The following is a 12726-nucleotide window of genomic DNA, read 5'->3' as shown; positions in this document are numbered from 1 at the left end:
CAGCTTTATCCTCAGCAGGAAGACCCTCCTCCACAAACATCTTCTCCAGCTTTATCCTCAGCAGGAAGACCCCCCTCCACAAATACATTCTCCAGCTTTATCCTCAGCAGGAAGACCCTCCTCCACAAACACCTTCTCCAGCTTTATCCTCAGCAGGTAGACTCCCCTCCACAAACACATTCTCCAGCTTTATCCTCAGCAGGTAGACTCCCCTCCACAAACACATTCTCCAGCTTTATCCTCAGCAGTAAGACCCTCCTCCACAACACATTCTCCAGCTTTATCCTCAGCAGGAAGACTCCCCTCCACAACACCTTCTCCAGCTTTATCCTCAGCAGGAAGACTCCCCTCCACAAACACATTCTCCAGCTTTATCCTCAGCAGGAAGACTCCCCTCCACAACACCTTCTCCAGCTTTATCCTCAGCAGGAAGACTCCCCTCCACAAACACATTCTCCAGCTTTATCCTCAGCAGGAAGACCCTCCTCCACAACACATTCTCCAGCTTTATCCTCAGCAGGAAGACCCCCCTCCACAAACACATTCTCCAGCTTTATCCTTAGCAGTTAGACTCCCCTCCACAAACACCTTCTCCAGCTTTATCCTCAGCAGGAAGACTCCCCTCCACAAACACATTCTCCAGCTTTATCCTCAGCAGGAAGACTCCCCTCCACAAACACATTCTCCAGCTTTATCCTCAGCAGGAAGACCCTCCTCCACAAACACCTTCTCCAGCTTTATCCTCAGCAGGAAGACCCCCCTCCACAAATACATTCTCCAGCTTTATCCTCAGCAGGAAGATCCTCCTCCACAAACACCTTCTCCAGCTTTATCCTCAGCAGGAAGACCCTCCTCCACAACACATTCTCCAGCTTTATCCTCAGCAAGAAGACCCTCCTCCACAAACACCTTCTCCAGCTTTATCCTCAGCAGGAAGACCCCCCTCCACAAATACATTCTCCAGCTTTATCCTCAGCAGGAAGACCCTCCTCCACAAACACCTTCTCCAGCTTTATCCTCAGCAGGAAGACTCCCCTCCACAAACACCTTCTCCAGCTTTATCCTCAGCAGGAAGACTCCCCTCCACAAACACATTCTCCAGCTTTATCCTCAGCAGGAAGACTCCCCTCCACAAACACATTCTCCAGCTTTATCCTCAGCAGGAAGACCCTCCTCCACAAACACCTTCTCCAGCTTTATCCTCAGCAGGAAGACCCCCCTCCACAAATACATTCTCCAGCTTTATCCTCAGCAGGAAGACCCTCCTCCACAAACACCTTCTCCAGCTTTATCCTCAGCAGGAAGACCCTCCTCCACAACACATTCTCCAGCTTTATCCTCAGCAGGAAGACCCTCCTCCACAAACACCTTCTCCAGCTTTATCCTCAGCAGGTAGACTCCCCTCCACAAACACATTCTCCAGCTTTATCCTCAGCAGGTAGAATCCCCTCCACAAACACATTCTCCAGCTTTATCCTCAGCAGGAAGACCCTCCTCCACAACACATTCTCCAGCTTTATCCTCAGCAGGAAGACTCCCCTCCACAAAACCTTCTCCAGCTTTATCCTCAGCAGGAAGACTCCCCTCCACAAACACATTCTTCAGCTTTATCCCCAGCAGGAAGACTCCCCTCCACAACACCTTCTCCAGCTTTATCCCCAGCAGGAAGACTCCCCTCCACAACACCTTCTCCAGCTTTATCCTCAGCAGGAAGACTCCCCTCCACAAACACATTCTCCAGCTTTATCCTCAGCAGGAAGACCCTCCTCCACAACACATTCTCCAGCTTTATCCTCAGCAGGAAGACCCTCCTCCACAAACACCTTCTCCAGCTTTATCCTCAGCAGGAAGACCCCCCTCCACAAATACATTCTCCAGCTTTATCCTCAGCAGGAAGACCCTCCTCCACAAACACCTTCTCCAGCTTTATCCTCAGCAGGAAGACCCCCCTCCACAAACACATTCTCCAGCTTTATCCTTAGCAGTTAGACTCCCCTCCACAAACACCTTCTCCAGCTTTATCCTCAGCAGGAAGACCCTCCTCCACAAACACCTTCTCTAGATTTATCCTCAGCAGGAAGACCCCCCTCCACAAATACATTCTCCAGCTTTATCCTCAGCAGGAAGACCCTCCTCCACAAACACCTTCTCCAGCTTTATCCTCAGCAGGAAGACTCCCCTCCACAAACATATTCTCCAGCTTTATCCTCAGCAGGAAGACCCTCCTCCACAACACATTCTCCAGCTTTATCCTCAGCAGGAAGACCCTCCTCCACAAACATCTTCTCCAGCTTTATCCTCAGCAGGAAGACCCCCCTCCACAAATACATTCTCCAGCTTTATCCTCAGCAGGAAGACCCTCCTCCACAAACACCTTCTCCAGCTTTATCCTCAGCAGGTAGACTCCCCTCCACAAACACATTCTCCAGCTTTATCCTCAGCAGGTAGACTCCCCTCCACAAACACATTCTCCAGCTTTATCCTCAGCAGTAAGACCCTCCTCCACAACACATTCTCCAGCTTTATCCTCAGCAGGAAGACTCCCCTCCACAACACCTTCTCCAGCTTTATCCTCAGCAGGAAGACTCCCCTCCACAAACACATTCTCCAGCTTTATCCTCAGCAGGAAGACTCCCCTCCACAACACCTTCTCCAGCTTTATCCTCAGCAGGAAGACTCCCCTCCACAAACACATTCTCCAGCTTTATCCTCAGCAGGAAGACCCTCCTCCACAACACATTCTCCAGCTTTATCCTCAGCAGGAAGACCCCCCTCCACAAACACATTCTCCAGCTTTATCCTTAGCAGTTAGACTCCCCTCCACAAACACCTTCTCCAGCTTTATCCTCAGCAGGAAGACTCCCCTCCACAAACACATTCTCCAGCTTTATCCTCAGCAGGAAGACTCCCCTCCACAAACACATTCTCCAGCTTTATCCTCAGCAGGAAGACCCTCCTCCACAAACACCTTCTCCAGCTTTATCCTCAGCAGGAAGACCCCCCTCCACAAATACATTCTCCAGCTTTATCCTCAGCAGGAAGATCCTCCTCCACAAACACCTTCTCCAGCTTTATCCTCAGCAGGAAGACCCTCCTCCACAACACATTCTCCAGCTTTATCCTCAGCAAGAAGACCCTCCTCCACAAACACCTTCTCCAGCTTTATCCTCAGCAGGAAGACCCCCCTCCACAAATACATTCTCCAGCTTTATCCTCAGCAGGAAGACCCTCCTCCACAAACACCTTCTCCAGCTTTATCCTCAGCAGGAAGACTCCCCTCCACAAACACCTTCTCCAGCTTTATCCTCAGCAGGAAGACTCCCCTCCACAAACACATTCTCCAGCTTTATCCTCAGCAGGAAGACTCCCCTCCACAAACACATTCTCCAGCTTTATCCTCAGCAGGAAGACCCTCCTCCACAAACACCTTCTCCAGCTTTATCCTCAGCAGGAAGACCCCCCTCCACAAATACATTCTCCAGCTTTATCCTCAGCAGGAAGACCCTCCTCCACAAACACCTTCTCCAGCTTTATCCTCAGCAGGAAGACCCTCCTCCACAACACATTCTCCAGCTTTATCCTCAGCAGGAAGACCCTCCTCCACAAACACCTTCTCCAGCTTTATCCTCAGCAGGTAGACTCCCCTCCACAAACACATTCTCCAGCTTTATCCTCAGCAGGTAGAATCCCCTCCACAAACACATTCTCCAGCTTTATCCTCAGCAGGAAGACCCTCCTCCACAACACATTCTCCAGCTTTATCCTCAGCAGGAAGACTCCCCTCCACAAAACCTTCTCCAGCTTTATCCTCAGCAGGAAGACTCCCCTCCACAAACACATTCTTCAGCTTTATCCCCAGCAGGAAGACTCCCCTCCACAACACCTTCTCCAGCTTTATCCCCAGCAGGAAGACTCCCCTCCACAACACCTTCTCCAGCTTTATCCTCAGCAGGAAGACTCCCCTCCACAAACACATTCTCCAGCTTTATCCTCAGCAGGAAGACCCTCCTCCACAACACATTCTCCAGCTTTATCCTCAGCAGGAAGACCCTCCTCCACAAACACCTTCTCCAGCTTTATCCTCAGCAGGAAGACCCCCCTCCACAAATACATTCTCCAGCTTTATCCTCAGCAGGAAGACCCTCCTCCACAAACACCTTCTCCAGCTTTATCCTCAGCAGGAAGACCCCCCTCCACAAACACATTCTCCAGCTTTATCCTTAGCAGTTAGACTCCCCTCCACAAACACCTTCTCCAGCTTTATCCTCAGCAGGAAGACTCCCCTCCACAAACACATTCTCCAGCTTTATCCTCAGCAGGAAGACTCCCCTCCACAAACACATTCTCCAGCTTTATCCTCAGCAGGAAGACCCTCCTCCACAAACACCTTCTCCAGCTTTATCCTCAGCAGGAAGACCCCCCTCCACAAATACATTCTCCAGCTTTATCCTCAGCAGGAAGATCCTCCTCCACAAACACCTTCTCCAGCTTTATCCTCAGCAGGAAGACCCTCCTCCACAACACATTCTCCAGCTTTATCCTCAGCAAGAAGACCCTCCTCCACAAACACCTTCTCCAGCTTTATCCTCAGCAGGAAGACCCCCCTCCACAAATACATTCTCCAGCTTTATCCTCAGCAGGAAGACCCTCCTCCACAAACACCTTCTCCAGCTTTATCCTCAGCAGGAAGACTCCCCTCCACAAACACCTTCTCCAGCTTTATCCTCAGCAGGAAGACTCCCCTCCACAAACACATTCTCCAGCTTTATCCTCAGCAGGAAGACTCCCCTCCACAAACACATTCTCCAGCTTTATCCTCAGCAGGAAGACCCTCCTCCACAAACACCTTCTCCAGCTTTATCCTCAGCAGGAAGACCCCCCTCCACAAATACATTCTCCAGCTTTATCCTCAGCAGGAAGACCCTCCTCCACAAACACCTTCTCCAGCTTTATCCTCAGCAGGAAGACCCTCCTCCACAACACATTCTCCAGCTTTATCCTCAGCAGGAAGACCCTCCTCCACAAACACCTTCTCCAGCTTTATCCTCAGCAGGTAGACTCCCCTCCACAAACACATTCTCCAGCTTTATCCTCAGCAGGTAGAATCCCCTCCACAAACACATTCTCCAGCTTTATCCTCAGCAGGAAGACCCTCCTCCACAACACATTCTCCAGCTTTATCCTCAGCAGGAAGACTCCCCTCCACAAAACCTTCTCCAGCTTTATCCTCAGCAGGAAGACTCCCCTCCACAAACACATTCTTCAGCTTTATCCCCAGCAGGAAGACTCCCCTCCACAACACCTTCTCCAGCTTTATCCCCAGCAGGAAGACTCCCCTCCACAACACCTTCTCCAGCTTTATCCTCAGCAGGAAGACTCCCCTCCACAAACACATTCTCCAGCTTTATCCTCAGCAGGAAGACCCTCCTCCACAACACATTCTCCAGCTTTATCCTCAGCAGGAAGACCCTCCTCCACAAACACCTTCTCCAGCTTTATCCTCAGCAGGAAGACCCCCCTCCACAAATACATTCTCCAGCTTTATCCTCAGCAGGAAGACCCTCCTCCACAAACACCTTCTCCAGCTTTATCCTCAGCAGGAAGACTCCCCTCCACAAACACATTCTCCAGCTTTATCCTCAGCAGGAAGACCCCCCTCCACAACACATTCTCCAGCTTTATCCTCAGCAGGAAGACTCCCCTCCACAAACACATTCTCCAGCTTTATCCTTAGCAGGAAGACCCTCCTCCACAAACACCTCCTCCAGCTTTATCCTCAGCAGGAAGACCCCCCTCCACAAATACATTCTCCAGCTTTATCCTCAGCAGGAAGACCCTCCTCCACAAACACCTTCTCCAGCTTTATCCTCAGCAGGAAGACCCTCCTCCACAACACATTCTCCAGCTTTATCCTTAGCAGGAAGACCCTCCTCCACAAACACCTTCTCCAGCTTTATCCTCAGCAGGAAGACCCCCCTCCACAAATACATTCTCCAGCTTTATCCTCAGCAGGAAGACCCTCCTCCACAAACACCTTCTCCAGCTTTATCCTCAGCAGGAAGACTCCCCTCCACAAACACATTCTCCAGCTTTATCCTCAGCAGGAAGACCCTCCTCCACAACACATTCTCCAGCTTTATCCTCAGCAGGAGGACCCTCCTCCACAAACACCTTCTCCAGCTTTATCCTCAGCAGGAAGACCCCCCTCCACAAATACATTCTCCAGCTTTATCCTCAGCAGGAAGACCCTCCTCCACAAACACCTTCTCCAGCTTTATCCTCAGCAGGTAGACTCCCCTCCACAAACACATTCTCCAGCTTTATCCTCAGCAGGTAGACTCCCTTCCACAAACACATTCTCCAGCTTTATCCTCAGCAGGAAGACCCTCCTCCACAACACATTCTCCAGCTTTATCCTCAGCAGGAAGACTCCCCTCCACAACACCTTCTCCAGCTTTATCCTCAGCAGGAAGACTCCCCTCCACAAACACATTCTCCAGCTTTATCCTCAGCAGGTAGACTCCCCTCCACAAACACATTCTCCAGCTTTATCCTCAGCAGGAAGACCCTCCTCCACAACACATTCTCCAGCTTTATCCTCAGCAGGAAGACTCCCCTCCACAAACACATTCTCCAGCTTTTTCCTCAGCAGGAAGACTCCCCTCCACAAACACATTCTCCAGCTTTATCCTCAGCAGGAAGACCCTCCTCCACAACACATTCTCCAGCTTTATCCTCAGCAGGAAGACCCCCCTCCACAAACACCTTCTCCAGCTTTATCCTCAGCAGGTAGACTCCCCTCCACAAACACCTTCTCCAGCTTTATCCTCAGCAGGAAGACTCCCCTCCACAAACACATTCCCCAGCTTTATCCTCAGCAGGAAGACTCCCCTCCACAAACACATTCTCCAGCTTTATCCTCAGCAGGAAGACCCTCCTCCACAAACACCTTCTCCAGCTTTATCCTCAGCAGGAAGACCCCCCTCCACAAATACATTCTCCAGCTTTATCCTCAGCAGGAAGACCCTCCTCCACAACACATTCTCCAGCTTTATCCTCAGCATGAAGACTCCCCTCCACAACACCTTCTCCAGCTTTATCCTCAGCAGGAAGACTCCCCTCCACAAACACATTCTCCAGCTTTATCCCCAGCAGGAAGACTCCCCTCCACAACACCTTCTCCAGCTTTATCCTCAGCAGGAAGACTCCCCTCCACAAACACATTCTCCAGCTTTATCCTCAGCAGGAAGACCCTCCTCCACAACACATTCTCCAGCTTTATCCTCAGCAGGAAGACCCCCCTCCACAAACACATTCTCCAGCTTTATCCTCAGCAGGTAGACTCCCCTCCACAAACACCTTCTCCAGCTTTATCCTCAGCAGGAAGACTCCCCTCCACAAACACATTCTCCAGCTTTATCCTCAGCAGGAAGACTCCCCTCCACAAACACATTCTCCAGCTTTATCCTCAGCAGGAAGACCCTCCTCCACAAACACCTTCTCCAGCTTTATCCTCAGCAGGAAGACCCCCCTCCACAAATACATTCTCCAGATTTATCCTCAGCAGGAAGCCCCTCCTCCACAAACACCTTCTCCAGCTTTATCCTCAGCAGGAAGACCCTCCTCCACAAACACCTTCTCCAGCTTTATCCTCAGCAGGAAGATCCCCCTCCACAAATACATTCTCCAGCTTTATCCTCAGCAGGAAGACCCTCCTCCACAAACACCTTCTCCAGCTTTATCCTCAGCAGGAAGACTCCCCTCCACAAACACATTCTCCAGCTTTATCCTCAGCAGGAAGACCCTCCTCCACAAACACCTTCTCCAGCTTTATCCTCAGCAGGAAGACTCCCCTCCACAAACACATTCTCCAGCTTTATCCTCAGCAGGAAGACTCCCCTCCACAAACACATTCTCCAGCTTTATCCTCAGCAGGAAGACTCCCCTCCACAAACACATGCTCCAGCTTTATCCTCAGCAGGAAGACCCTCCTCCACAACACATTCTCCAGCTTTATCCTCAGCAGGAAGACCCTCCTCCACAACACATTCTCCAGCTTTATCCTCAGCAGGAAGACCCTCCTCCACAACACATTCTCCAGCTTTATCCTCAGCAGGAAGACCCTCCTCCACAACACATTCTACAGCTTTATCCTCAGCAGGAAGACCCTCCTCCACAACACATTCTCCAGCTTTATCCTCAGCAGGATGACCCCCCTCCACAACAACATTTAGTTATAGTCTATTGACTAATGACAGTAATCCTGCTATCTGTAATAGCCAACAAACCTAATGCAGACAAGGGGCCAATCAAGTGAGTTAGAGACTGGAGAAGTCACAAATAAACCTGAGATACACTGAGGCTTTATTCTAGCGGCGCTGTCTGGCAATACAGATTATTTCCCCCAGTGGAAGGAATTACAAATAACCCAAACGGGGCTTAGGCGATGTGTTGGGTTGCCTGCAATGTAATTGGGTGACCAGGCTGCAAATAGAGTATGCAGGTGATCCAAATTCACTTGTTGTGAGTTATTATTATTTTCTATTATCTTGGAACGTTGGACACTGTGAACTCATTTGACTGTGTGAAGAAATGTGACTTGTTTCTGTTGATAACTCCGAAGTGAAACGTTTTTGCTCACTTTTTTCAAAGGTTGAAAGGAAGTGTGAATAAATGCATCTCCAACATGTCAACTATCTGATTTGGTTGTTGTACAGCATGCGGTAGACTGACGTTCTTCAGACTGACGACATTGTGCGTCTGAGTGGGAGACTACAGGGGGCTGACAGGAACATTATTTGGGGAAAACAAAGTTATGTCAGACACCTGGGGTTCTCCTCTTGACATACCCAAAACTAATTGATTAGAACACCAGAAACCTGAATAAGGGTATTAAACACAGAGAACACTTGTATTAAAATAATAGTGCTGAGGGAGCTGAGGTGGCTAGATATTGCTAGACTTTGTGATAGACTGGCAATAGATAAATGGACATATACTGGATCTTTTTGTACAATCAATGTTTAATGTCTGTCTGTGCAAATGTAATTTTATCTACACTAGCAGCTTTTTCTGAGGTGAATTGTCTGCTCTCATTAACACTTCTAACTAAATAATGAAATCAAAACTCCATATCCCCAAGTGACCACAGTAATTGCTGTAACAATGTGCGCTGAGAGTCTGGAAGCAAGTTCAGGGAGTGAGTGTTTTAATAAATGAACACAACATAATACAAAATAAGAAACAAGAACAATACACAGACATGAAACAGAAACCATAACGCCTGGGGAAGGAACTAAAGGGAGTGACATATATTTTTTAACAGACAGACAGATAAGGAGTTAGGGAAGGTAATCAGGGAAGTGATGGAGTCCAGGTGAGTCAGATGATGCGCAGGTGCGCGTAACGATGGTGACAGGTGTGCGCCATAGCGAGCAGCCTGGTGACCTAGAGGCCGGAGAGGGAGCACACGTGACAATTGCAATGTGTACTGAATAGTTGAACTCAACGGTCCCACCAAGTTAACGTTTTGATGAACATATCCTTCACACAACCATTAGGGACCCAAGGCTTTGTCTCACAGGTCCAACGAGGTGTGTGAGCCGGGATGCAATATGTTAAGAATGGAAAATAACTTGAATTGTGGGGACTTTAGGGTTCTTTTCACTTCTCCCTTGAGACTTCCACCACTCGCTTCCTACCTCATTAGAACTGTACGTATGTTGTCTAAGAGTGTTCCATGTTCACAAAGGTATGTCTTCTGAGAGAGTTTAAAGTCCACAAATGTTCGTCTTCTGAGGGTGTTCCATGTCCACAAAGGTTCGTCTTCTGAGGGTGTTCCATGTCCACAAAGGTTCGTCTTCTGAGGGTGTTCCATGTCCACAAAGGTTCGTCTTCTGAGGGTGTTCCATGTCCACAAAGGTTCGTCTTCTGAGGGTGTTCCATGTCCACAAAGGTTCGTCTTCTGAGGGTGTTCTGTTCCATGTCCACAAAGGTATGTCTTCTGAGGGTGTTCCATGTCCACAAAGGTTCGTCTTCTGAGGGTGTTCCATGTCCACAAAGGTTCGTCTTCTGAAGGTGTTCCATGTCCACAAAGGTTTGTCTTCTGAGGGTGTTCCATGTCCACAAAGGTTTGTCTTCTGAGGGTGTTCAATGTCCACAAGGAATGTCTTCTGAGAGTGTTCCATGTCCGCAAAGGTATTTCTTCTGAGGGTGTTCCATGTCCACAAAGGTATGTCTTCTGAGGGTGTTCCATGTCGACAAAGGTATGTCTTCTGAGAGAGTTCCATGTTCGCAAAGGTATGTCTTCTGAGGGTGTTCCATGTCGACAAAGGTATGTCTTCTGAGAGAGTTCCATGTCCACAATGGTTCATCATTTTAATGCAAACAAAACATCACCAACATCTATAGTTTACATTAAACAGCCCAAAAGGTTCTGTTCCAAATTCGTATAGACGGCATTCTAAAACGAAGGCCATCACAGACCGAAAGCGCAACAAATTACAACCTCTGGTTCTGTCCAGGTTTCATTGTTATGACTGATATTGGGGTCAGTTAGCAACCCAAGGTGTCAGTATTCTCCCTCCTCCACCTCAACCAGACTCCCCTGTGTGATAGCCATCTTGGTAGCCTGGTCAGACTCATTGGCCATAATGGTAGGTCTTCTTCACAGGGGGTTATATGGGATGTGACCTGTGTGTGAATGGGGGGTACAGAGCTCTCCTCAACATGAGAGCACTGTACAGGGAAGGTTACAGATGAGAGCACTGGTGTATAGGACTGCATAGTCGCTGTATGTGGTATGCAGGCCAATAGTGCTGACATTTTCTAATGAAAATGTAAATGTTCAATTGTAGTTACAAGTAAAGTTACTGTGTAGTTGGAATCATGTTATAACACAAATATTTCCATTGCTCTAAATAAATCGCCATGGTAATTAAATAAGGTAACATCAAATGGATAACAATAATCAATATTCTAATCAAAACTTCCAGCTAAATAAATCATTTAATCATGGCAGAAGAATATTCAATAAACCAACATGGCGCCGTTGAAACCGAGATGGAAATAAGATTAAAATGTATAGCTTGGAGTTTTATCCAACTGTGTATCACTGTTCAAAATCCAAAGCATACTGTATAAAACAACTAACTGCGGTGAAAAAATGACATGGAGCTCACCTTCTGGTCGTGGCTGTAGGCTAGAGCCCAATCCTCCTGTGTTGGATGGAACAGAAGGCTTAGGATGTAGAAGCTGAGGCGGTATTTCTGATAGCTCGCTCCTTCATCCGAGCTGATGAGCACACTGCTCTCAAACTCAGGGTCTGTCAGCACCATTATCTGGAAGAGAGGGAGAGGGGGGTGGGATGGAGAGAGAGAGAAGAGGGGTGAGGGTGAGAGGGAGGAGATGGAGAGGGATAAAAAAAGGGAGTTATGAGAGAGAGAGTGAGGGGAAGATAGAGAGAGAGAGAGAGAAAGAGAGAGATAGAAGGGGTCACCATGTCAGCACTCCAGGTCTAGTGGTTGGCATGCATCATGCTGTTACTAGCGCTAACACCTTCACATTGTTTTGGACTTCATTTTACAAATGTGCCTCTCGCGCTCTGTTGCCATGGTTTTTTGGCCTCTTCCAGTGCACGCACAGGTCTGCTCTTTGGTGCACTTTGGCTTCCAGTCACCCCTCTCCAGATACATTCCCTTTAATGAGATAGTGGTGGTTCAGAATACCCCTGTGGACATATAAGTCAACCATGAGGGGCCACAATACAACTACAACAATACGTTGCTATGTTAAAGAATAGGATAAGTTTTAAGAATAAAGTTTTAAGAATATATTGTAGATCAATAGGCTGCTGTGCTATGGTATTCTGTAACACAGCTGTGAAGCAAGAGAGAACTCCACAACTTGGCGTTTACCAAGCGTGACTACATGTCTAGGCAATGCAATTTGTTTGGAACAATATCTACATCTGTGATGAGAAAGAACAAATATTTGTGCAATTAAGAATCATGTCTTTGTGGAATGCTAAATGTTACCACAGTGGCGCAAATTCTAATTCCATGCTAGGAATTATACAGTCTCTACTTTCATTTCGTCATAAATTCAGTGAAATGTAAATGTTTGTTGGAAATGAGCCTCTCGTGAAAGCGATAACAGAGCAAGATCTGTAAAACTAAAATTATAATAGGAACACAAATGTAGGTATTAGGTATAATTATGTAAATTACAGTACATGTTCATACTTTAAAATCAAAGATACTGTAAAAGTACACAACATTGACACAACTTAATTAAGATGAAGCCCTTTGTTTGGAAGCCTGTATGATATATATAATATGAAATACTACATTGTAACAAAATCTGACCTTATTTGTCTACTATCTACAGTATATCTTGGTATAATATGATTTATTTGTGGGGGAAGTAAAGCAGACATTTTCATTACAGTTCATTACTCTCAAAACACAGAAATATCCCTAAAAATGCATTTCCACTATATAGAACCAGGGCCTTTTTTCTCAAATGAATCCATAGACATGTTGATTAATAAGACACATAGCTCAAATATGCTTTCTCTTTGTGATTTAATGCAATAAGACATTAACCTGACACCTGGCTTTAATGATAATTAACTACTAAACCCAGACAGAAAAAGGAGAAGGGAAAAGCGTGACTTGGATAGTGTCACAGCCCAAACAACTGTGTTTTCTTTCCCTGCAACAGATT

The 12726-nt window shown here is 47.5% G+C and overlaps 1 protein-coding gene across 1 annotated transcript in view; it reads right to left on the bottom strand.

Moving 5' to 3' along the window:
• The window catches only part of LOC120032675 (VPS10 domain-containing receptor SorCS3-like), a 228475-nt gene that overhangs the window by 103214 nt on the left and 112535 nt on the right, over positions 1-12726 (bottom strand). Inside the window, exon 4 of the mRNA XM_038978873.1 lies at positions 11181-11339. Coding sequence (XP_038834801.1) covers positions 11181-11339 — 159 coding nt within the window. The remainder of the gene's footprint in view (positions 1-11180; positions 11340-12726) is intronic.

Source organism: Salvelinus namaycush, chromosome 39 (assembly GCF_016432855.1).
Source record: "Salvelinus namaycush isolate Seneca chromosome 39, SaNama_1.0, whole genome shotgun sequence".
Taxonomy (NCBI): Eukaryota; Metazoa; Chordata; class Actinopteri; order Salmoniformes; family Salmonidae; genus Salvelinus; species Salvelinus namaycush.
The sequence above is the reverse complement of the archived record's forward strand: the minus strand, read 5'-3'. Positions and strand labels throughout refer to the sequence as shown.